Below are 27,050 nucleotides of genomic sequence, written 5' to 3' on the forward strand. Positions count from 1 at the left end.
AAGGCAAAATATCAAAACAGATGTTTTCGAATTTTAGGCCCAGACCTTCATTCTTCAATACCTCTGTAAGTTTCCCAGTCATCCCCTCCTTTAAAAGGATCATTTCATCCTCTCATCTGGGCCTGAAGCTGCACTACACAAATACGTAAAAATGTCCTGAGTTAACTGAAACTACCTTAATTGTGAAAGTTCTAGAAATTAGGAGAAACTTGGCAGTGAAACTCTATCAACTGCCTAGAAGGGAGAATAATATGCAGATTGGTCGCAACTGAAGAAATGCCTCAAAACTCTTCAGGTATTAACCAAAATTAAGTCTGTGGTGGCAATTGACATGTACTATAATTTTCAAGTAAGACTAGATGATCATTTAATACATAACAATAATATTAACAGCAAACGTTTTAATAATACCATCATTAACAACTTTTGCTATCTTTGTAACTTTTGTACCCTTTGGAAACTTTTTTTGAAATAATTATCTCAAAGCCCCTGTGAGATTGGTTTATTCTATCCACAAAACCGAGGTCAGGTAGGTGGTCTTGCTTAAGGTTAACCAGCTAGTAATACCTGGATTAGAACCTCAGTCAGTTGACCCTGAAACCAGAGCCCATTCCCCTCCCATTACACAAAGAGACCCATTGGGCATGGCTTTGCAGCAATAAAGGCCCCTAAAGTATATGACGGGTCTTCTAAAAACTACGATTTCACTTTTAAGAGAAAAGGAAGAGTGTCCCAGTGGATTTTTTTAACCAGAGACATTTCTCCCTTCTCGATATCATCATAGCCAAAATCAAACTAAAGTGTCTGCAGAAAATTACCACTAGAAAATTCACAGGGACCCTACAATCGTTCTAAAGAAGAAAACCTCAATGAGAACTAGGAGAAGAGAAACCCTAGAGTGAGCAGTCAGAGAATTAATGAGAGACACAGCCTGTCTAATTTTCATGCAAGCAAACACCATCACAAATGCTTTCAAAGGTCAAGTTGCAGAGAGTGAGGTAATGGTGTTTGGGGAGTGAAATAAACATTACTTTGGTTTTGCTCTGGGAATGTTTTTTTTTTTTCTCTCCCTTTTTCATTTCCTTTTCTCTGTCTCAGTTTTGAGTTCCTTACCATCTTAAATGAAAATTGTTCTCACCACTCCCATTTTTCCTGGTGTGCGTGAAAAATATTTTATAGCCTTCCCTTGAGCCTGCAGATTTTCTCAAGACCCTTCTGCTCAGCAGACACTGTTTTCTTACAAGGCTGGAGATTTTAAGAGTGTGGAAAATGACGTTGGATTTGACTTGGCAGAACCCAGGGGGCAGAGAAGGTAAGGGAGGGGGAGAGAAGGGAAGGAAGGGTCTCCTGTTCAAAATAATCTTGATTTCCAACCAATAACACTGCACAAGTTAAGCGTTTTCATAGATAGTCTTAACAGTGTTACATGTTTTTTTTTTCTCTCTTTCAAAATGTGCTTTCAACAGTCATGCTGTTTTCAAATGAACTGAAAGGAGCACTGTGTTCAGGACGGACAAGGATGGGCTATAACATATGACTGGAGAGATACAAAAGCCGCTTTATTTAAATGTATGTTTGCCCTGGCAGGAATTTGGAAACCTACCTGTACATAATCCACACTTCGTCCCAGTGCTCTGAAGGCCGTGTACATGACTTCTCTTTTTCCACCCCATTTTTGCATGATGCAAATACTTTTGTTGGACAAGACCAACTGGGTGACATGCTGAGAGCTTTCTTTATGTGACTCATCCGTCTCACCAGGACCCTTCTCGTGGAAGTTGTTCTTCCAGATATAAGTGGCTGATTTGTCCCCACCCATGACTTCACTGAAGATGTCCATCATGTAAAGGTCATCTTCCGAGTTCCCATCTATGACCATGACAACTTTAATCCCAGGGTAGGTTAGCCTTTTCACAGATTGCAAACATTTCCGTAAGTAGTCTGGATCTTCTTGATATGCAGCGATGCAAAGAGCAACAGTTTTGTTCAACTTAATGGGGGTTTCTAGGGATTTTTTCATTTTTCGATGCTCCAAAAAGGCAAACAGGCTTTGGATGATGAGGTGTGATGCTAAAAAGGCACCATATAGTCCAAAAGAGAAATAGTAATTATCCGTTTGGATAAATTGGTAGCCAACAATATAAGCAGCGGTGATTCCAAGGAGGAGAGAGACTCCAAAAAGTGTGGTTCCAATTATTCTCAGGATACATATAAACCTCTCACAATGCATCTGTAATATAATCAAACGATATTGGTTAACCACTCTTGTCCCATACTTGTATATACATGGCATTGTGGGGAGAGTATTGGACTAGAAGTATCCAGGAGTTCTAACCCTGAGTTTCTCACTTAACTAACTGTGACCTTCTGCACCTCAGTTTGCTCATCTGCAAAGTAGGGTTAAGGATATCCTTCTGGCACACCTCAGAGGGCTGCTTCAAGAATAAAGTGAGATGATGGTGCAAGGTATTATTTAATAAATAAATACATGGATGTTCTATGTTTAGTGTGTTAGATCATTTGTCTACAGATGCACTCTATGTATGTGGTTATTGCTAGGCACAGAACCTAAACTTCCTAGTGAGCAAGGCAATTTTTCTTTCTATGCCGTGTTGCCCCCTCACCTTCAATACTGACTAGTGAAAAGTCCACCAGAGATTTTGGTAAATTTCTCCTGTGTAATTTCCTCTCATCTCCAATGAAAATCCCTGAGCTCACACCCTTTCCATGCAGCCAGCTGAGGTTAGAGATCAGGATACCCAGATTCTAGTACTAGCTCGTCAATCAACTAGCTGCGTGACCTTGAGCGAGTCACTTTACTTCTCTGGGCCTCAGTTTTCTTAATCTGTTAAATGAGGGAGTTAGCACCCAATTATTTCTAAAGTCTCTTGTTGACATTAAACATTCTTTATGCCTAGGTATCCTGCACAGACATCTATCAAAGCTCCTGTAATTCTGAATTGCATTCCTTTGTTCAGATGGCTGTCTCCTCCATCCACCATCACTAACACCAGATGGTTAGATCTTGGGGATCAGGAAGCTTCCTGGAACACAATAAATGTTTGTAGAAATAAACCATAAATTAAAGAAGAAATACCATCATGCTTAATTTCAATAGGTAAGTTTTCCAACCTCTTAATAGCTGTAACACATTAGACCTGAAACACATTTCAGCTCTTAATAATAGTCAATTTTGTACTCCTCCCTATGATTTGTGTATCTCTTTAATAAGGTTTTGAACAAATACAGTAAAGGAGGACCATTTTTCCATATTTCCCAAATCATCTCCAATGTTGAGCATAGAAGAGATACCTGGTAGACATTTTATTTTGTTTTTCTTTTTGGGTTCCTAGACCCAATTCCCATGTGTGTGGGGGTGGGGGGTGGGGGCGAGGTGTTTTCCCACACATCCAACAAACAATTCTCCAGAACACCAGCTGGGTGTCTTACAATTCGACTCAATTCTGACACTATCAGCCAGGAGCTAGTGTCAGATTCCACAGGCTAAGGGTTCAGTCCTACAAGACAGACCCCTTCAACTTTAGACACCAATCATAAGCCCAGGTTGTTAGCTGTGCTTGTGACCAATGGCTATACATCAGAGGTTCCCAAGACTCCCTCCTTGGGTTCAGTTAATTTGCTAGAGTGGCTCACAGAACTCAGGAAACCTGTTTACTCATTAGATTCCTGGTTTATTATACAAGGATATAACTCAAGAACAACTAGACGGAAGAGAGGCATAGGGGAAGGTATGGGGAAAGGGCACAGAGCTTCCAGGCTCTCTCCGAGTGCACCACTTTCCCAGCACCTCCACCTGTTCACCAAATCAGAAGCTCTTCAAATTCTCTCCTTTTGGGTTTTTATGGAAGTTTCATTACACAGGCATGATTGGATAAATCATTGGCCATTGGCAATTGACTTCAATCTACAGCCGGTCTCCCCTCCCTGGAGGTGAAATTGGAAGTTCCAACTCTCTAATTATATGGTAGGCTCCACTGGCAACCAGCCTCCATTCTCAGAAGCTTTCCAAAAGTCACCCCATTAATAACCAAAAGACATCTCTATCGCTCTCATCACTTAGGAAACTCCAAGGGTTTCAGGAGCTCTGAGCCAGAAACAGGGACGGGGATGAAGACCAAATATATATTTCTTATTATAAATCACAATATCACAGTTTTTTCCCCCTGAAGAATACTTTCCTCCTCTTCCAAGACTGAACTATAATAAGGGGCATAGTTGGTATAAATGCAGTATCCCCATCTTCAGTCATTCACAACTTCAGGGTTTTGTCATACTTACATATAATTAGTACCTAATCTTTTTCTTTAACTCGACTAGGTTTTTTGTTTGTTTGTTTTGCTGAGGAAGATTCACCCTGGACTAATATCCATTGCCAATCTTCCTCTATTTTGTATGTGGGTCACTGCCACAGCATGGCCACTGGATGAGTGGGGTAGGTCCACACCCGGGTACTGAACCCGGGCTGCCGAAGTGGAGTGCACCAGACTTAACCACTCGGCCACCAGGGCTGGCCCCCGACTCGACTAGTGTTTGAAAGCTAAGTAACTGTATTTTAAATGGAAACTTAGGCTAAGCAATTATCTGTGCAAAATCTCTTGCTGGATATATTATTTATATCTTTCCTAGTCCACATTAAGACTTAAAATTAAATATCCACATAACACCTAGGATTATCTTGGCTGTTACTAGCTGTGTGGCCATCACATCACACAGCTCCAAGAGGCACCATGTACATTCTAGTCCCTATAGTCATACATTGAGGTGGTCCTGGGAAACTTTAACGTGGCTGCTCACCAATCGTGTTTCCTCTCCTTCTGAGCACAGACTGCTTGATGTGGCCGTGGTATTCCAGCCTTTGGAAATCTGAGGTGAGCCAGTGCCAATAGGGACTTTTAAAATAGAGAGTGGGCCTCCTGCAATCTGTTTTCCTTCCACAGGCTTGATGCTCATATCAACAAGGTCCTAGAGGATTGCAGTGCCCAAAGATAGAGGGCGCTTTGTCCTTCAACTGCCACATGGAAGGCAGCCAGCCACTAATCAGGAATACTTGCCTTGGACTCTTCTGTTAGCAAGAAATAATTTCTGAGTTTTTGCTTGTTTGTTTGCCCATTATGCATTTCGAGTTTAACTCACTCTAACTAAGCCCACCTAGGTATTTGTATTAACAAAGCAGCCTGGAGACCAGGATTCTAGCTTGTGGACATTATTTTCTTTTATTTAATGGAGATGATAGTAGCTGTCAATGACCCCTCACAGGACCACAGCGAGGAGCAAAATCAAAGCATTTGTGAAAGTGTTTTAAAAAACCAGAAACACAATGCAGTTTAAAGTATCAGCTAACAAGGAAGCTAAAAAAAACAAAAAGCAAATGCGTGTTCCACTTCTAGCACTTTATAGGACACCACAGTATGTAACATGTGAGCCTGATAAAGGTAATCACAACACAAATGAAAAGTTCGAGCTGCTGGGAAAATAGTGCTGGGGACGAGTGAAATGTTGAGTTTTCAGTGAAAGGTAAGAGAGCATCACATCCCTTGTTAATTAAAACAGCTGACGGGGCCGGCCTCGTGGCTTAGCGGTTAAGTGCGTGCGCTCTTAACCTGGGCTGCCTGGGCTGGCAGCCCAGGGTTCGGATCCCGGGCGCGCACTGAGGCACCGCTTCTCCGGCCATGTTGAGGCTGCGTCCCACATACAGCAACTAGAAGGATATGCAACTGCGACATACAACTATCTACTGGGGCTATGGGGAAAAAAAGGAGGAGGATTGGCAATAGATGTTAGCTCAGAGCCAGTCTTCCTCAGCAAAAGGAGGAGGATTAGCATGGATGTTAGCTCAGGGCTGATCTTCCTCACACACACACAAAAAAAAGCTGATGGGATGCTGAAAACTCCCAAAGGGTGCATTAACCAATGCCTAAAGGTGCTGGAGCACCAGACTTGGAACTTGTCACTTCCAAGACATGAGTCATTCTCACAAGGGTGAAAAATTTCAAGGGGACTGAAACACTCTGCCAGGGAGAAGCTTAAGTGTATGTTTCGCCTGTGTTTAAAATCACCATAGCCAGCAAAAGAACTGTCTGTCATTCTTTTCCATTATTCACATTTTCCTTGCTTTTATCAGCACACGTGGACACAGAGAGTGTCCGCATAGCATCTGCTGGCCACAGCTGAAGTGGGAACACCCTCTTACATCATAGGAGTCTACAGAATGTCCTTTTGAAGCCTGGGAAGAGTTGCTAGTAAACTGCAGCAACGTAGGTAGAATTGAACCTTTCTGTTTCTGCAGGGTACCACATTCTTGCCCAGTGTGACACACGCAGCATCTCAATACAGGCCAAAGGGCAAAAGGCACATTTCAGAGCCAGCTTTACCGAGGGAACACATTGATCTCAGGGACTGACACACAGGATGTGTTTCTTTATAATTCCCCCTGGGCGATTTCATAGATATGGGCACCATATGCGTAAGCCTTTCTGAGACAATCCCCAATTCAAAGACTCTGTTTCTTAAGCAAACCCTCCTTGTCAGACATATGGTTTTGTTGTTAAATTGGAAAATATAGTTAGTTCCATCCTAGATCATAAAAGCTCACTGCTAGATAGAAAGATGATTTAGAAATCTACCTTCCATAAATATCTAAAATATAAAACTTGGATTTTTTGCCCAGTATCAGACTTTAGCCGATTAATTAATTTTTAAGTTGCTACTGGACCTGATACCAATTATTCCCTGAGTACTAATCTTCAAAGAATTCTAGGCCAAACCAAATGTTAAAGAATAGCTTGATGCACCATAACGTAAACTCCACAAAATCAACAGATTTTTTTTTTTTTTATCTATTTTCACTAATGTGCCCCAAGGACTTAAAACATTGCCTGGCTTATGGTTGGTATTCAGTAAATATTTGTGGAATGAATAGATGTAACTTTATTCATCAATGTCATCATTGGCATCACTCTTATATCAATTAACATTTATTCATTTACTGGGTTTCAGGTAATGGGGCAAGTTTTGTTTGTTTTGTTGAATAGCACGATCCTATTTAATCTTAATAACTTTATGTGGTAAATACATTGTTAATCTCATGTTACGAGTAACCCATATGTGGAAGAAATCAAGACACTGAGTATTTAATTAACTTGCCCAAAGTCACAAAACCAGGAGTAGGATCCACATGGTGGTATAATGCCAGGCAATTAGAGTATTCTCAGTAAATATTTGCTGAATAGATTTGAACTCTCATGACAAAATAGGCAGCTTCCTTTTGTTTCTGGCTAATAAAACATGTTGTATAAGGAAAGCTTAGAAAAGAACTTTGAAAACTGTTTTCCTGCTATTATGGAAAATGAGGAACTGACACTCAGGTACAGATACAAGATCATCCACTACTCAGAGAATCTCTGGGCTCATATACTTTCCTATGTGGATAGAGCCAAAAGGGACACGGAATGAGATTGTCTCAAAGGAAGCTGGTGGTTCCCCCAAATCCTGTTTTATCATGAGAAAGGGACTCCTGTATCCATTGGTGCCACCTGTAGAGCAGATATAAGCCTTGCTGTTAGCTCATATACTCCAAGTGGGAATCCATAGGTCATTGAGTATCAGAGCATTTTCCTTCCCCTTGACCTTCTTGTATTAACCAGAAAGCAAATGTTGGATGAGAGGGAATAGCAGCTGCTCTCACTGCCCTGGCGCAGCGGCGAGAACTGAGCTCCCATAGCTTTCATAAAGTGTACCTTCCATTTCGGATCTGGGAGAAGCTGAAGTGAATTCACATTAGTCGAGTCAGCATCTGGGAAAGGCTACAGAGATTAGGCCAAGTGAGACCTCTTCTGAGAGGTCTTAGCTTGTCACTCCCTTCTAAAGTAACCCCTCCACCCTACCCTCTCTTCACTCCCTGTCACTCTCTCTTCCCTGACCCCATTTTTCTAAGTAGCACTATGTACACTCTACAGCCACAGGAACCATTGATTGCGTGTCTCAATCATTGTGTATTCCTGTATCAAAAAACTGGGTCTGGCACATTGTAGGTACTCAGTAGATACATTCTGAATAAATGAATAAGTCCATTTGGACTCAAGCAGTCAATGCAGACTGACAGAGCACAGGTCCCTATCTTTGCTGCAGGGGCCGTGAATACACGCTGAGCCCTTAAAAATACCCTTCATCCGGCATTTTTTCTTTCTTTTTAAAAAATCATTTCCGGGCTGGCCCCGTGGCATAGCGGTTAAGTGCGCGCACTCCGCTGCTGGCAGCCCTGGTTCGGATCCCGGTGCGCACCCGATGCACCGCTTGTCAGGCCATGCTGTGGCGGCGTCCCATATAAAGTGGAGGAAGATGGGCATGGATGTTAGCCCAGGGCTAGTCTTCCTCAGCAAAAAGAGGAGGATTGGCATGGATGTAAGTTCAGGGCTGATCTTCCTCACACACACAAAAAAATAATAAATTAAAAAAAATAAAAATAAAAACCATTTTTGTAATTTCTTGCCCACCTATCTAAATGTAATAGTTTGGGGGAGTACCAGCTCTAGAGGACCTTTGGATAACAAAGTTAGAAAAGGCAAATGGTCCCCAAGAGCATTTCCAAAAATTGTGAGTTGCAATCTGAGCAATCTTATGAGTTCAGGGGTCAAGTCTGGGGCATGAGGGATAATGAGATCATCTTCTATCAACCTGAACTCTGGTACTCGTACAGTATTTATTTTCCATTGATCCATACACTGCTTCGTGTCTCGGTTCTAACGACTTGTGTGTGCATATATATGCATATGCATGCATGTGCACATGTATTGGCCTCTGGAGCCAGATTGAACTGGGATAGACTCCTGCCTCTTCCTTTTAATAGCTGGGTAACTTTGAACAAGTTACATAATACTGGCTATCTTCAGTTTCTTCATGTACAAAATGGAGCTAATCATATTGACTTCACAAAACAGATTTTGAGATTAAAAGAGGGAAAGCCTTTAAGTACCTAAAAAGAAATCATTAACAGTTAGAGCTCAGTGATGTTAGCTCTTTGCCAGTTACTGCCCTGCCAGTAACTACCTCATCAGTCTGACTCTCCTTCTCTTTAACCCATTGTTTGTTAGTTAACCAGGGGTAACTGGCATAGTGGAAAGAACAGCTGGACCAGGAAGACATGGAGTCCAGCCCAAGTTCTGCCTCATATTAGCTGTCTGACTTCAGACAGACCACTTGAGGGTTCTGTGAACAAGCCATGTGTCCTTGGATAATTAATACCTCTGAACTTCACATTTTTAGGAGTAGGCTTGAGACTTTGTTAATTTTAATGTTGCTACCACCTATAGCTGAGTGTCTACAGGAAGGGCAAATGTAGGTTGCAATGTGGGCATGCTCTTCATCATAGTCACCTGAAGAAAGATGAGTACACTAGTAAATTCCTTTTGGTTTCTACCCTCTGAGCCTCATTACCTCATTTCCTCATCTGCAAAATGGGAATAATATCTTTTTGTAGGGTTACTGTAACTAGGTAAGGAATATATATATTTATCCTGGCTTCAATGGGATATTAATGGCTTCTGAACAAAGGAAGAGTAACAAGTTATAAAGTGCACTTGTCACTCTTCCTCATTATATTCTAAAGGCCACTGAAGACCACGTCAGTATCTTTTTAACTTGTAGCCAATATCTAAACACACAAAGGCACCAAGGCCAATAGGAGATATTTAAAGAGTGTTTGTTTAGTGAATGCATTGCTCAAGATCACATCTGATAAATAGCAGAACTGGTTCTAGGACATAGGTTTTCTTTACCCGAAAACTCATGTTGTATGGAGGAAGGGGGACTAGACCTCAAATTATACGTAGAATGAATAGAATTAGGAATATAAACTTAAGCAGGTGACGCTAGCAAGGAATATGGAAACCTGCTTCTTTGTAATAAGACATATTCTGCTTATAGCCAGTTGCTTGCTAATAATAGATTTGGAAAATATGGTGAGCAAAAGGTTAAAAAGTAGTGGTTCCCCAATTTTGCTGTACATTCAAATTACCTGGGGATCTGTAAAAATTACTGATGTGTGGCTCCTACAACACTCTGAGTTAATTGTATGGAGTGCTACTAGGGCATCAGGAGCTTTAAAACCCCCTTACGCCATTCTAATTGCAACAAAGTTTGGCAATCACCGGGTTAAAGTCTAAGAAAGCTTTCCTGATCTCATTTGCGTTGATACACACACCCCTTATGTGTACTGCCTCTGCTACTATCGAAATCTGAGATAGAAGTACCCAAAGGAAGCCTCCCAATGGTCCTCACCTTAGAGCACATTACCCTCTGGGACACATTAGGGCACGTGACCCTCCCCTTGTCCCCTTCTGACCTCCTCTCCCTGTCCAGCTTTGAAGTTGGCCTTTTTCTCTCCAGCCCCACTGCAGTTATCCTAGCAGAGAGCCTGGAGCCAAGGTTGCCGGCTTAGGCAATAAGCCTTTCAAAGGCCTTGTCACCCCAGCTGTGTCTGGCTCCAGAGCTTCAGGTTTCAGATTCCTCTTCATTTGTACCATCAATAATAATCTATTACTCCTAGGATGCCAATTCTCCCAACTGCGCTATCGGTTCCTGAATTTCATCATCCCAAACTTCATCCTAAAGTTCAGGTGGCAAAGAGGAAAATTACAAAAAGCTCTGGCATGGAATCATCATTCTACATGTTCCTCCGTCAGCTCTTGGGCACTGTCTCTATAGGTCAAAACCCTATGTAGCCATAAGAACTCCAAATGCCAAGTCTCTTCATGAAATCTTTCCTGATCTGTCTCAATCAGACATGATTTCTCCTCAATTTGAGACCCCATGAAACGCGTCTAATCCAGCTGCAGCATAGTTCAGTTCAAGGGTATTATACTCAAGAATTCTTAGATTCAATTCCATCCACACTCCTTACTAACACTGTGACTTTGTGTGAGTTGCTTAACCTTTCTGAAGCAAGGTTCCTTATTTATAAAATTTTCTTTGCAGGGAGGATTAGATATAATGTATGTAAAGTATCTAATTCAGTGTCTAATACATATTAGATTTGTGATAAACAGTAGCTATTATTTTACTTTTTTTATGGGCCAGATCACATTTTGCCTTACACTATGGTTTTTTAAAGACTTCCTGAGTACACTTTTTTTTTTTGGTGAGAAAGATCTGCCCTGAGCTAACATCTGCCAATCCTCCTCTTTTTTTTTTTTTTTTTTTTTGCTGAAGAAGACTGGCTCTGGGCTAACATCCATGCCCATCTTCCTCCACTTTATATGGGACGCCGACACAGCATGGTGTGCCAAGTGGTGCGTCGGTGCGCGTCCGGGATCTGAACCGGCGAACCCCGGGCTGGACCGCCGCAGCAGAGCGCTGGCACTTAACCACTTGTGCCACTGGGCCGGCCCCTGAATACACTTTTTATATGACAAATTCCATTAAGATGTGAACTGCAGCTTGTTGATTTTTTAATATTCTGAAGTAAAGATGTGTGCATTTGATGCATTCATTCACAAATATTTTATTATTTAAATTAAAGACTATGACCTCGCTATATTTATTTTGACTCATATATCAGCAACATTTTTCTAGATTGTGGGCAAGGTGGTATACATATGAACTTCACATAGATGACATCCAAAATACACCTGAATAATTTAAGGTATATGCTGTAGGATGATACTTATTCTGTGCAGATTGCTGCCAGAGAGGAAAGGATTAAAACCAAGTTGGGGTGATGGAAATGATTTTTCTACAGGGAGCTGTCCCCCCATTCAGCTGTCATACCAGCTGCCACTGGCTCTGTCCTTACAGCCTCTCAGTGAAACACAGCCTGGGTGTGCATAGATAAAAAAGAGAACCCAGAAAGGAACGGTGGGGTTTATGCTCTATTCTCCAAATACATGAATTCATCACTCCCACATCGTGTAAAAGTCAGGAAGCTAATAACGTAGCAAACTACTTGATCTTAGATTAAAAATGTTCCTGTGTAGGGGTCGCCCGGTGGCATAGCGATTAAGTGCGCGCACTCCGCCTCAGTGGCCTGGGGTTCGCAGGTTCGGATCCCGGGCGCCCACCGATGCACCCCTTGTCAAGCCATGCTTTGGTGGCGGCCCATATAAAGTAGAGGAAGACGGGCACAGATGTTAGCCCAGGGCCAATCTTCCTCGGCAAAAAGAGGAGGATTGGCATTGGATGTTAGCTCAGGGCTGATCTTCCTCACCAAAAAAAAAAAAAGATTTACCTGTGTAATATAACTTTGCCAAAGGGGACCTCTACATTGATCTATAGATAAGTGCTTTCCCCACAGTTTCAATAATAGAAAATAAATGAATCAGTGAAAGGTATGTGCTTAAAAATTTAAGAAAAAATTGTTTTAAAAGAGATCTTAGCTGGAAAACACGTGTGAAAAGGTATTTATGAAATTCAATATTGTGGGGCTATATTCTACGGACCTAACAAAAAATGATTAGTTCCAATGTGACTTACTTTCTAATAACAGTTTCTTATTCGTTTGTTGCACAATTCTTGTTTTCCAGGAAGATAGCTGGCTAAACATCATCTTTGCTTTGTGGAAAATGACATTTAAATTTGATTCTAGTCAACAATTTAAGACCTTGAATTTTTTTTTTTTCCCCTGAGCTAACACCCGTTGCCAATCTTCCTTTTTTTGCTGAGGAAGATGGGCCCTGGGCTAACATCGGTGCCCATCTTCCTCTACTTATATGGGACACTGCCACAGAATGGCTTGACAAGCAGTATGTCTGTCTGTGCCCGGGATCCGAACCTACAAACCCTGGCCCACAGAAGCAGAGCACGCGAACTTAATCGCTACACCACTGGGAGGCCCCAAGACCTTGAATTTTTATAAGCTGAATAACTTTCTCTGGTAAAGTAAGGATTCAGTTCTAGGTACAATACAAGCAACCTGGGTAATATACATTTGTCAATACATCTACCACACATTTTTCTATTCATCCAATTCAGACAATATATAAATAAGAAAAAGAGAATAGGAGTGATGATATCCTAATTACAATGTTATAATCCAGAAATGCCTACCTATAATTCTGAATTATTTTGTCCCAAAACTGCCAATGCATACACAACATAGTATACATTCTAAAATCTGTACTTTAAAGAGTTTAACTTTTATTGCAAATGTAAAAGAATAGCCAAAATACTAGGGAAATCTTTGATGGAGTATGTGGCTATTCCAAAAACCGTACCTCAGCTGTATGGGTAATCTTCTTCGGCCTCTAGAAAAATGCAGTAAAAACTAATATAATGACTGAGTCAACTTGCACACATTGGAATGAAAGGATAAAGTTTAGAATTTGAGTTCTTTTCAACTCTATTCTGTAAAATTTAAAATTGTATCTACAAATAGTTTGATGGGCATAAATACTTGTTCTAGCCAATTCTGTATAAATACATATTTTAATTTTAAACCTGGCATCAATGGCGTGTTTGACTATGTGTTAATCTTTACAAACTCTGTTAAAATTACTTTTTAAAAAGATCATAATCCTGTTTAACACTTCCAAAGGTATATTATCATATGCCTTCACTGCAATGAGAAATCTAAGAAAAAACCTTGAAATGTATAACGGGCAGTGGAGCTGTTCTCTCTTATTAGTCGCCTCATGTCTTCAGTAAAGCCCAACTACCAACTTCCTTTGCTTTACTCTAACACGGAGCTGCAAGTCTATATATACTCAGGCCGCCAGTTCGGGGAAGCCCTTCGTGACCAATCAGGGCTTCCCGATCTATTGCGTCACACCTCCCCCCTGGGTGTGACGTCAAAGGCAATCCCAGGCCAGCCACGTGGGTTGAAGGAGTGTAGCGTTTCTAGGCAGCTGTTCGGGAGACACCCAGCAGCAACGGTCCTCAAGGGTGGGGAACTGGGCAGGGAGGGGCCGACAGGGTTGCTACACGCACCGTCTGGGAACACGACTGTAGCAGAAAGCTCACCCCGGAGGCGCGCGGGGTCGGTGAGTCCAAGTACTCAGCGCGGGCGTTTAGGGGATGGAGGGAGTGGCGCAGGGGAAGCTGGCACCTAAGGCTATGTAATAGGACCCGGGTCTTGTAAACCCTCCTCCCCAGGCACCGCCTCTCCGCTCCCAGCCCCTCTTTCCAGCCTTAATTATTCCTTTCAGCGCCTTTTCCCCTCGGCTGCATTTCCTTGGCCAGAGGAAAAAGCCTCTCTCGCCTCCCCGTTCTCGCCCTCACACAGACCCTCCTTTCAGACCCGCCCTCCTGGTCACAGGGACCCATTTCGGAGCCCTCGCTCATGCTGGGCGGGAACCAGCGTGACGAATTCCGCCCAAGGTGTTGATTATCCATCCCAACCCAGCCTCTGGCTCGCCTCCCACCTTCACCCCGGTTCCCGCGAGCCCCCACTCCCACCCCCGGGCTGGGCGCTCGGGACGGCACCCCCAAATCCCCCACCCAGCCGTGCCCGCGCTGCAGCTGCGGCAAGGAGCGCCAGCGTGCTCGGTGCCACGTCGGAATTGGCTCCAGGGTCGCTGCAGCTGCCGGCGCGCAGCGCGCGGTCCCCACGCACGCCCTGCCCCCGGGCGGCGAGGGCGGGCGGGCCGCGGAGAGGAGGGATGCGCGCCCTTCTCCCGCTGGGGTCTGCGAGTGCCACTGCCTGCGTTACGGACCCCTGGCCCGAGTAAGGCCTCCGGAGCCTGGCTGAGCCCGGACAGAGCCAGCCTGACACTTTAATAGGGTGCAGGGAGTGCAAAGGAGGGGAGGCCGGGGAAAGAGGGGGAGTGGCCGAGCGAGGCCGGTAGCTGCGAGGAGGTGGCGAAGGACCCTCCTTCTCTGGGGTCCTAGCTCTCCGGAGCTGGGAGCCTGGCTCGCTTTAACCCTTTGTCTTCCAAGCAAGAAGCGGGCTTCCCACTTAGAAGTAAAACGCGCTGGGCTGTTCTAGGGCTTTCCCCCCTCCGTAGAGCGTATGGGAAAAAAGAAGGGAAGGGATGGGAAGGCAGAGGGGATGGGGGCGGCTGTGCGAAATGCATTTTCCCTGCACAGTAGAAATTCTTGTTTCCTAACTCCGGAGCCCTCTGCGGCTCCGGAAGATGCAGAATGGAAAAGTACATTCTGGGACGTGCAGTCTTTCCCAGGCAGAGAGGTTACCTGTTTTCGCAGAAAGGTAGCGGATTTCTGGAGAGCGCCGCAGGGATGGGAAAAGAGAGAAATACGTTGCTAAGCCTGACAGTGATCTGAAATAGCCCCTGATTTTGTCTGTTGGAAATTTTCAGACCTCAAACTTTTCTGTCGAAAACTGACTTAAAATTTTTTTAAGACTTATGTGGATAATTTCTTCCCTCTCCCTGGCCTATTCGAGGAACCTCATCGTTCACCAGATCGCGCCAATGTAACGTACCTTGTTCAGCTCTTGGTCATAAAGTTGTCCTCAGCCTGTCTGTGTGGTCCCGGAGGGTCGGTGGCGGGCAGTTTGCAAAATTGAGGTAATGAGAGATCAGATGAATTTGAGACGACCGGCCAAAAAAAATAAAAAATTTAAAAACAACATTTAAAAAGGGTGGGGGAGTCTTAAATGTTTGATTCTCCCCCACTTTAAAAGGAAATTTCACTACTATTCTTTTTAAGATTTCCGTTGCACAGCAGCCTTCTAATTCTTAAAAGAAAAATTTATGCTTTAAAAATAAATTAACTTTATTTTTTTTCTTTGCTCCAGTCCCCCTCCCCTGATAGCGGAAAGTCTCTTCTCTTTTTCGTATCAAAGAAAGACCGGTGAAGACTCTGCAGAAGCCAGGGAGCGCAGAATCGGGAGAAAGTCTTTGGCTGGGGCTGGTTCAAGTCCCTGGTTCAATGGGCTGCTGGAAGCCAGGACTGGGTAATTCTTTCCAGACGTCTTGACTTCTCCTTCCTCGCTGTTGTTGCCTTTCTGCCTCCTCCAACTTAAGGGGGTCTTAACAAGTGAGCTGGTGGGTGTTTTAATAGGGCGGAGGAGGGAGTGGGGGGTGAGGGGAGTGGAGAAGGGAGGTACGGACCGGGGAACCCGGAGGGGAGGGGACTGGGAGCGGGGGGTGGGGGCGGGAGGCGGGGAGGGGGAGAGGGAGAAAGAGAAATTGGCCATTCAAAGCCCTGTCTGAGCTAGAGGCCGGTTCTGAACGCCAATGAATTCAATTAACTTGATTGCTAACGTGTGCAGAGAAATGCCGTGCACACAGGCTGGCCACCACCTGATTCCCTCCTTTCCTCCAGCGGTGGAGTCCGGCGGCCACGCTGTGTGGACATCCTGAACTCTCGTCAGAGTTGCAAGGATTCCCTCTTCGCGATAAATTCTCCGCACTGTTGAAGTAATTTGCTTTAAGCCCAAACGGTGCCCTTAGGCTAAGTAACCGCCGTGGGGAGAGAAAGCTGGGCGGTGTGTGTGTGTGTGTGTGCGCGTGTGTGTGTCTACACCTGGAACCTCCGAAAGCCGGCTGCGCCTCTAAAAAGTCTAAAAAGTCGGCGACTGGTCTACCACTTGTTAACCCTTTCTTCCCGCCAACTCAAAAGTTTCCGAGCTGATGTTAAGTGTCAAAGTCTCCCTTACACAGAAGTTTCCACCCTAGTCCCCTAACGTAAAAATATGCAAACAGCGCGCATTATAAATAAAATATAAAATAAAAATAGTTCTCTGGAGGACTCGAAAATAGCACCCTTAAAAGAGCCATTTCTAAGTGAATGGCTAAATGGCTTTGCTTCTTGCGAGCCTTCTAAGATAACGAGTCAAAATACTTATTTTTGCTTCGAGATGGCCTTTTCTCATCTTTCTTCCAATGCCCCAAGGCTGGAAAGAGTTAGTTTTTTCAGTTACTTTTTTTTCCCTTTATTTCTCTTTGGTCCTCTCCAACAAGCCTCGTGATGACTTAAAATGGACAGTAGATGGCACTGTTTAGGAAAAAATGAGTGAGTTCGTAAATTAACTAATTTGGTTTTTGGAAAATCCCTCTGAAATTATTATAGGGTAAAAAAGGTTTCTTTTTTCTTTCTTTTTTTCTTTCCCTTCCGAGGTTCCTCTGAGGTTGGACTTCTTTCGAACTCGATAGGCTTTGAAAACTGGGTTCATGCTCCTTGTTATATATCTTGGACAATAATGAACAGGTCAAAACAGAAAAGTCGAGTAAACTGGAAGCGATGCTTTTCAGCATGTCGCGCAGGGTGTAGTGTTGGGGGATGTGATTTGAGGTCAAGAATTTTATTGCAAATATCAGGTAGTCAGCCAACCCGGTCCCCGGGGGCCGACCTGCAAAGTACTACGCGTTTCCGCCCCACCCCGGCACACGGTGGTTACACCTCTGGGAAGTATTACCTTGCCTGATGACTTCACACCCCTCCTGGGAAACCCGCTTACTAATTTTCCCCTGTAAAGCTTCAGGGCTTCAGCCTTTGTTTGAACCTTGCCTTAGGTGGTTCAGCTCTTGAGAAACTGGCTTAAATTTTGGAGCACAATTTCTTCCCACTTAGTCAGACTCCTCCTTCTCTAGTTTTAGTTGTATGGTAGTTTTTAAATGCTAAGTTATAATTTAAAATATATTGTCTAACTTATGTACTCTTAAATATAATGTGGATTTAACTGATTTAGGGGTAGGGTGGAAATTGTGAGTGTCACATGCCTAGCCGTGGGACCCCATGGGGACACTTAACCTCAGCTCCAAACTTTCAAACTTCCATGAATATTATATGTAATGCAGGATTGCTGATTATTGCTTAGTAGCACTTCTGTTCCTATGCTAATAGTTCAAGCAATGAGAACATTTAGTAAAACTGGGTTTCTTTATTAATCAAAAACACATCTGTTGTTTGTTCCCTTGAACTTGTAATTCATGGCCCATAAAGCAAAAGTAAAATGTTCCTTGACTGTGAATGAATATAAAAGCTAATTACACATCCATGCATTTCTGTGAGTTTCTCCCCAACCCCCCAAGAGAATAAGGAAGAGCCTAGAAGTGAAAGTTTAAATTTAAAGCCAGAGGTGAAAGTTCCTTGAAAGGAGAATATTATCTATCAGATTTTCTTAGGGAGGGGATCCAGAATAAGAGAGACCTTAAATTCAAATCCCACCTTTGATGTGGGATTGTGTGGTGTGAGATCTGTTTGTGTGATCCTGGAAGTATATTTCACCTCTCTAGACCTTTATTTCCTGATAAATGGAGAAAATACCTGCCTTACAGAGTTGTTATGGTAATAGAATGTGTTAAATTACATTAACAGATTAGTATAGTGCCTAAGCTCTACTCTTAGGTAGAGCTTCCTAATGTAACACAATGGTTCCTAATAGAATGACTGTGGGTATTCAAAAAACGTTAGCACCCTTCTCCTGGTTTTCTATTTTTTGTATTATTCGTGATAAGTATTAACTAAGGTTTCATCCTGTGCTCACTTATGTGACCTACTCCAGCTTTCTACTGTCCCCTCACTGACTTTCATAGATCGAATTATTCTTTGTGCTCAAGAATACACCCCAAACCTTCACATTTAACCAAAATTCCTTTGAGTCCCAGGCCTGAATTATGGCTACCAGCCATCTAGTATTGATTAGTAAGCAACAAATTAGGAGACCTGAGATCCAGTTTCTCAAACAAGCTATAGCACCAACTAAATTGAATATCATTTGACTATAAATTTAAATTTTAACTTTCTATTTTAAACGTGAGCTGTTTGGATCAGAAGATGACAGATGTTTCAGGTTTTGACATCCTAAGACATACCTTATCCAACCTACATCTGTTATGTTTTCAACTAGACAAGGCAACGTAGCAAAGAACTTCAGAAGTAGGAGTTTGACCTGTCAATGTGAGCCTGCAGTGTGTTGTTTGTGACTTCCCTCCCACAACACAAAGCAAGTATTCGTATGTCTGAGAGACCAAGTTTCCAGAACAAGGATTTAATACCTTCATACTTCTCTGTATAAATGGTTCTCAAACTTTTTGGTGTGAAGGATCTCTATATACTCTTAAAACTTACTGAGGACTTCAAAAAACTTGTTTATATGGGTTATACCTATCAATATACCACATTAGGTAGAAAATAGGACTGAAACATTTTTAAAATATTGATTAATTCATTTAAAATAATAGTAAACACAATGACTTGTCAATTTAACGTTTTTGTGAAATGTGGCGTTGTTTTCCATTTTCGCAAATCTCTACTATCTGGCTTAATAGAAGACAGCTGGATTCTCATATCTGCTACATCATTCAATTGCTGTTTTGACTGAAGTATTTAAAAAAAATCTGGCTTCAAACATATGTAATTGGGAAATGGAGAAGTATTTTAATAGTCTTTTTAGATATTCTTCTGTGATACTATGTAAAAACTTGACAAATAATTTTTTAAAGGTAAGTTGTAATGGGGAATCTAAAACAATAGGAATGAACTTTTCGTACTCTGTTACTTAAAGTCTGTTGGTTTATCTTATACTTTAAATGCATCTTTTACAACCATTCATGAATTTGTAATGTCATGTATCATTTGTATTGATCATTGAGTTATGCAGATTTTCCAAATGTTGATATATTTCATTTAAAAAAAAATCACAATCATTAAAATCACCATCAATCTCATCCAAAAAGTCTTCAAATATTGGGAAGCTGTCACAGTCATGGTGCCAAATAAAGTTTTCCAAAATTCTAATTGTCTCTTGAAAGCTCAGATATTTTCAGTAGCAACAAATACTGTCAGTTATTGATACTGTAGTAACAAGTTCACTTCTCTCATTTTTCAGAAAAATAAACTGTCTTCCCAATAGCCAAGGCTGAATAACAATAGTTTGTCTGTCAGTTGTTCTTTTAAGTAAAAATGATATTCCATGATAAAAGTGGCCAGCTCAGCTTACAACTCAATCACATCAAAGCTTTTCCTCCAGACAGCCATGGTAACTGGGTGACAGCAAGCCGTGGACTTTCCATTTCTTAACACAAAATATTAAAAAGATGTATACTTAAGGGTTGACATTTAATGAAATTAATCATTTTTACTGCTTTATCAAGGACTTTCTTAAATGAAATTTGCTTTTTCTTTCCCTGTGAGTACATGGGGGTAAAGAATACAAAGACTGATGGTACTTATACCAAGTTTGATGCCACTGCCTTGTTTCATGCTAAGGTACTAGCAGCTTTATTCACCATTATTTTTGCAACATCAGGGTAAATGTCAACAAAATGAAAGATGCAAATAATTTCTAGAATTATTATAAAAATAGTGTTGATCTTGCTAATCCCTTGAAAGGGTCTTGGGGTCCCCAAGGGTCTACAGACCACACTTTGGAAGGAACTGGGTTATATTAGGCATACCAAATGTAGCAGTACAAATCTGGGTATTTTACTTTAAGAAGGACATCCACAAACTATTGCACATTGAGGAGAAATCTAGCAGTGAGAAGAGGAAAATCAATAGTAATCCTGTCATATGAATTGTGACTATAGGAAATAGAAAAGCTTAGAATGACAGAGAAGATTCAGAGAACCTGGCAGACACTGGAAAACTTCTACAGGGCCTGCATATACATGTGTTAATTCCAAGGCTGACCTCTTGAGGCTCGAAGATTAATTCAGACAAAACTGTGAAGAGGTTATGGCTATGTTTATCACTAAATTTGGAGATGTGACTAGAGGGAGATATTGAAGCATCTCTCAGACACCCAAGACATTAGAATGAATAGATTGGAAGAGATCAAAATACTTACTGATTCACCGATATAGGTAGAAGAGGATAATGTTATTTCTCATCATAGTTTTTGAAGATCTCACTATATCAGAAAGTAGTAATTTATCAGTTGTTGATCATTTTAAATTAGATTCTGAATATAATTAGAGTTATGCTTTAAGGATTACCCAAATGAAAGGGACAAAAATCCCTTTCCTCATCAAACACTTTCTTTATAACCATATTTCAATATCCCTGTCCACAGGTGAGGAAACTAGCTTTAAAATATTACATGACTTAGTCTAAATCCTAAAAGGTGGATAATCAAAAGTACCTGAGATTAATGACTGTGATTTGATTGACAACAAAATCCTCCAATAAAACCATCTGGATGATCTTTTTTAAAAGAAAACCTTTTATTTTGAAACTTTACCTTAAATCACTGAATATGTGGGAGCTTTACATTCATGTTCTTGGACTATTTAAATTTTAAGAATTATCTCCAGATTCTTGTGTGTTTCAGGTTGGAGGAAGAAAAGTCATTTTACATAGCCTAACTGACATATTTATCACTTGCATTTTTCTGACCCAGATAACAGAAAAGGACAAAACTATTTATCCTTGATTTAAATGCCAAAAAATTCTGTCAACAAGGGTTTATATTTTACATGATAAATCAATAAAAGCAGAAAGTGCTACTCAACGGGAAGTCTGAAATCTAATTGTCCTTTGATATTTTAATAGTCTTAATTGTAATGACTAAAGGGAAGATTTTGAAATGTATGTGTTTGTCCACAAGCAATTGCTAATGGTCTTAATTGTGGAAATAGATTAAGTAATTACATTATTTAAATATTCTTCCTTGGAGATTATGTGGCATTTCATCTTATTCCTGAAAATCTTAACAAGCTTTCCAGCTGTTTAAAATCATAAAAAAGATATGCTTAGTTTCTGGAAACTATTTTTTGTTAGAGTGAGTAGTTGTTAAGGTTTTCTAGGTAAAGGGACTCTTTTTAGATAATTAAAAAAAAAAAAAGTGACTGTTCCCGGACAAGTGAATATATGCTCAAAAACTTCCATACAGTTTCACAGATTCCTTTCCCCAAAACCTGTTCATGGACAGATGAAAAATTCCCTTGTCCAAGAGAAGTGTTTTTCAGTTTTTGGAAATACTGTGAAACCCTAACTCTTCCTAATTCATTACAAACCACATCGTATAGTTAAAAGTTTAAAAAGAAGACAAAGGGGAAAAAACTAAGCAAAGCTTTTATTTTCTCTAATGATTCACACTAATTTTTTTAACAAATCAATTTGGGGAAGGGGAAATCTCAAATTAAGGGAATCTTAGGCATTTTGGAGAAAGCTATCCAAAGGGAATAGAAAACTGGGAATATAAGATTTTTCAAGAATCCATTACATTTCCCTTTCCTCAGGTATTGAAACTTGGTTTTATATTTTTAGGAGAACAAGAAAATCCAAATTCTATTCCAAGCTTTCACGGTAAGAAGACTGCTTTCAAATACAGGTGGCTGAAATCCTTGTGGGGGAAACCCTGAACCAATTCAGTAAAGTGTGACTTCCTACCTTTATCCATGAGAGGTGTTAGCTCCAAGACCCAATTAGCAGAATTACCATTCCAATGGCACCTGAGGGCTGGTACTGCCGCTGTCAGTCCTAAAATGCCATTAAGAAGTGTGACTCCTTGCCTGGCATTAGTCACATCCTGCCTACCATAGATGTCAGGATAACGTGAGGATGACAGCAAAGCAATTGTGATGCTGTTCAAAGGAATTACACTTTCCTGAATTATAGGAATGTTCTCTCCCATACCGTTTTCTGTCTAGTCTTTTAACGTTTCCAAGTTCAACTCAGATCTGAGGGGGTCTGAGAACTTAGTATACAATGGTTCCATCTAAATATTATGCATAAGCCAGGAACTGGGACATATGTTGAGTTTGTTCCTGACTCACCTCTTGCAGAGAACACCTGTTGTTTGTTCGCACCGAATTTGTCCAGCTTCTAATGAAGCAATTTGGGAAGTAGCCTCATTGCTTTGAAAAGCCAGGTGGCTCCGAGAATCAGAAGTGAAAAGAAATTTAAAGACTTCTCAAAGCGTGGACTGAGGGTGGCCTCTATCGAAATCACCTGGCTGCTTTTAAAAATACAGATTTTGTGTCCAAACCCCAAACCTATTCCATTAGAATTTATAGTGGTTAGTGTGGGAATATGCCTATTTTGAAAGCTTCCTCCGGTAATTCTTCTGCACTCTGAATTTTGGGAATTTCTGCTTTAGGGATGTTGTCGATGAAGAAATCAGTTTCCTGGGCTTTTTACACATAGCTCTTTAAAATTAGATTTTTGTCCTTAGCTCTACTTGGATAATAAAAGAGGAAAGCAACTCTTTTGCAAAATACAAATTGAATTGTAAATTCCAAAGAATTTCTCTGTTTAATGACAGTGTGTTTGTCTTGAACACGGTGAGATTTATATAATCAATAGACTATCTGCTGGTATATTAATCCAGTGATTTCTACCACAAGTGAGACAATATCAAGTACAGAAATGAGGGCTCCGGACTCGAACTGTTACCCAGCCCTAAGGGACCGTTGACCCGAAAGTGGGTCCTTTTGCCTGGAGCCACTGGCGCCAATACAGTGAGACAGGGTTTGGGAGAGCAGAGCAGAAATGTTATTCATTGATCAGCGACTGAAGGAGGCAGAGCTCATGCTCTAAAACACCTTCTGGAAGGGAAGGTGAGCAGGGTTCTTATGGGATGTGGAGGAGGAGAGGTCTCCATGTCATCGCTGGGGGCGGGGGCGGGGGGGCACGAGCAGATCTTCCCTTCTTGCACATGGCACCTTTTGTACACATTTCCTTTTGCACACAGCACCCCATCGCCTTCTTGGGCCTTTCTGGTTTGGACTGGTTCTGCTGCTTGGCCATCTGGCATTGTTCTGCCTTGGTGCCTGTAAGCAAGCACAACTTAAAAACAAAGCATTAGACATGGAAAATGTTTTAGGGACTTCTTTGGGTGACAGAACTACCTGTTTTGGACACCCACACACTTACTGTGTGTGTGGTCTTCAGCAAATTGCTTAATCTCTCTAAGCCTCAGTTTCTCTCTGTGTGAAATGGGAATAATAGTAAAACTTTACCTTAGAAGTTCATGTGGGAAGTAAATAACATTATCCATTGAAAGCTCTGATTAGATAAATATTAACCATAATTATTGGTGTTGGAAACACTGTTAGGTGGAAAGGCAAGTGCCTAAGAACTTCCTCGTCTGTTGCTGTGGAGATATTCAACTTCCCCTGTTCTGGTAGGCTTTCTGCTACTGCGTATTTCTAAATTATGCCCAGAATTCAAAAATTTAAAAAGCTATTCAATCTTGAAGATTTAAAAGCTACATTTTTGGTTTTTAATTCCTAAAGAAAATCTATTTAAAGTACTAACTGAGTACCAGCAGGAAGTATGTAGTTCAGAAGGAATTTTCTATATGAGTATTCACCAAGTCTACCTAAAGTATAAAAAGCTACATGTTTAAGAATTAAAGACCAAATTTAAAACACTTCTTTGAAAGAGCTGAATGTTGTTTTTCTTCCATAACGTATTTACCCAAGGAGGCTACCTTAGATGGAGCATCTGTTTTCAGCATTCTTGCTTTTCACCTATGATTCCAGCTGAGTGCTCTGAGGTACGGAGAGGTCAAGTGACTTGCTCCAGGTCGCATACAATGAGTCAGTGATTCAGGCCAGGCTGAATCAAGGATTTCTATGCCAGGGCTTCTGGCAAGTTTCTTTGGTAGGAGTGTCCAAAAATAAATGGTTAACTGAAAATAAATCTTTATGCCTCTGCTTTTAGAGAAAAGAGAAGGGATATGTTTGCTATTTTTCATGTCTTTATTCAATTTAAGTTTCTAAATAAAATAAAAGATATTTCTAACTATAATACCTCAAACGTGGCTTCCCAACTCTTTTCCAAATAACTGAATTTATGCTACTTAACTGACTATATTGAATTGGAAGTATAGCAGAAGAGTTTATCTCTTGGAAATTTTGGCCAATCTGGTCTACTCTCTGCCATCTCTCCTCGTTTTGAGTCATTATGTTCATTGTTGCCAAGTATTCATTCACCAAAACTTTATTGAGCATCTTCTATGGGCCATTTATAGTCTTGCCACTAACATTTGCAGGACTCAGCACAAGGGTCCTGATAGAGGCTCACAGGCTGTATGTCTAAATGCCTAATATTTATAAATAAAACTGGCAAAGTATTCAATAAAATTAGTTCTTCCTACCTTGACAAATATACCTTCACAAAAACTTACAAGACCAGTTTCAAATTTAGAATTGTCCAACACCTCAGTGTTCTGTGCCACATTAGCAGTACAAGAACATACTATCAGCTACTAGCCCCCTGGCGCCAGTCTCCTGCCTCTGGTCCTCAGCCCATCCTTCTTTTCTTCCCTCCCCTGGCTACTTCCTGTAATGTGATAGGCCTTGCACACAAGCCTTGACTTTCTTAGCTTTCACCTCCAAGCTCATCTAGAGTTCCCGAAATCAGGCACCACTGTGCCATTCTTTGGACCCCTGACCTTGTAAGGGTGGAAGCTTATGCTGGCCCTGGATGTAGGTTCAGAACTCGGGCCTTTCATGCCTGGGTCTAAGGGTGGTACTCACAAGTGCCATACTGGGGAATCCATATAAGGCTAAATTGTTCCACTGGGCAATCTGACTATACTATTCTCTTTTTTCAAAATATCACCACTTTCCATTGTCAACCCAGCAAAGGCCTGACTCTTTAGTCTGACCTGGCCTTAAACTTTCCAACCTGACAGCAAACTTTTCCATTTACAGCACACTATGTCAAACAAGTCAGAACACAGTTTCATCTCAGTACCTCTTAGTGCATTTGTCCTTTCTGCCTAAAATACTCTTTTCCCATCTCTGCCTGCCTCAATATTCTCACTTATCTCCCCTCTTCTTATCTCTTATGATACTCCATGCCCATCTTTCAGTGCATACTTATCCCTTACCAACTTCATAGTTATGTTCTATACATCCCATCTCTCGTAGTTTTGGTTGTGAAGTCTTTGAAGACTAGTCCTGTGCCATTCACTTCCTTTCAATTCTTTGAAAATAGCTTTATTGTTTTTCATAGAAATCATGCTTGTTCACTGTAAATGAGTAACACCATGAAAGAATGCAAAAAGAGTAAAATCTCAGAAATGTTGCCAATTTTTTCATATAGACCCATGGATTGATGTATAAAAGTTACACAGAGAGCAATATTTATTTTTTGTGACTTTTTTCTTCACTTAAATATTTTGTATATTTTCAGTTAATGATATAGAGATCTGCATAGTCCTTTTTAATGACTGCTTATTATTCTATGCTAGTAATACTTGAGGATGTATTTAACCAATCTCTCTTGTCTTATAAATATAGTTTTCTTTATTTTGTTCCTTGTTATCTGTTATAAAAATACTATAAGACGTGTCCTTCATTTAAAATCTTTTCAGTCATGTACAATTATCCCCTCGGGATAAATTCTTAAAACTAGAGTTTCTGTAATGTTAAAGTAATTGTACCATTCACTTCTGTATCTCTTGGAGCACCTGATACAAAGCCTTAAAAATAATAAAGATTAAATAAATATTGGCTGAAAAAATAAATTCATGAGTAAATTAGTGATTGGTTACTTAATATCTATTTCTATAACTGACCAAAGGCAGTACTGTGGTTGATGTTCTAGAAGGAGCCAATCTGGATTTATGCTGCTTCATTATACAACCAAAAGTTGCAAAAAAGAACAACAGCAACAAAAAAGGAAATAGTAGAGCTTGAAATAAACAGAGTAAGAGAGATTTGCAGTCAACATCGCGTGTGTTTATTTGATCTTTCTAACAACGATATGAGAAGCTAAAGCTGATGTTATTGAATCTATTTTGCAGATGAAGAATCTTGAACTCCTGTAGAACAAATTACTTGCTCAAGGCCACTTGACTTGCAGGAGGAGCCTCACACTTGGTCTTTCCACAAATCTAGTGTTTTCTCAGATACACCACTCTGCCTTTTAGCTAAATAATGGTTTTCCACCATTTCATCTAAATAAAGACCTCTTCCACAGGAATTGGTTTCTTAGAATAGCTGTTTGTACAGGAGGTCTCTCCTTTCACAGAAAAACATAAATGGAAGAAGACTAACAACCTTCTATTTCTTCAGCAGCCTCTAATAGACCAGCTACACCTCAGGGTGACGAGGCATTTACTTAGTAACCTGTTTTGCTTTTTTTCAGTTGGTGAAGGTTGCAAGTTTGTTGAAAATCTTGTGCCTTGTTTAGATGAAGGAGGAATGTGTCCTGCCTACTTACTCACGTGTAGGTCA

At 41.0% G+C, this 27,050-nt stretch overlaps 1 protein-coding gene across 1 annotated transcript in view; it reads right to left on the reverse strand.

The window, feature by feature from the left end:
• Positions 1 to 15,961, reverse strand: part of HAS2 (hyaluronan synthase 2) — a 29,292-nt gene extending 13,331 nt beyond the window's left edge. The window contains exons 1-2 of the mRNA XM_058564872.1: positions 15,392 to 15,961; positions 1,604 to 2,230 (exon numbers count right to left, since the gene is read on the reverse strand). Of these exons, the coding sequence (XP_058420855.1) occupies positions 1,604 to 2,230 (627 nt within the window). The 5' untranslated portion in view covers positions 15,392 to 15,961. The remainder of the gene's footprint in view (positions 1 to 1,603; positions 2,231 to 15,391) is intronic.
• Positions 15,962 to 27,050: the final 11,089 nt, after the last annotated feature.

This window comes from Diceros bicornis, chromosome 21, assembly GCF_020826845.1.
Source record: "Diceros bicornis minor isolate mBicDic1 chromosome 21, mDicBic1.mat.cur, whole genome shotgun sequence".
Classification (NCBI taxonomy): domain Eukaryota; kingdom Metazoa; phylum Chordata; class Mammalia; order Perissodactyla; family Rhinocerotidae; genus Diceros; species Diceros bicornis.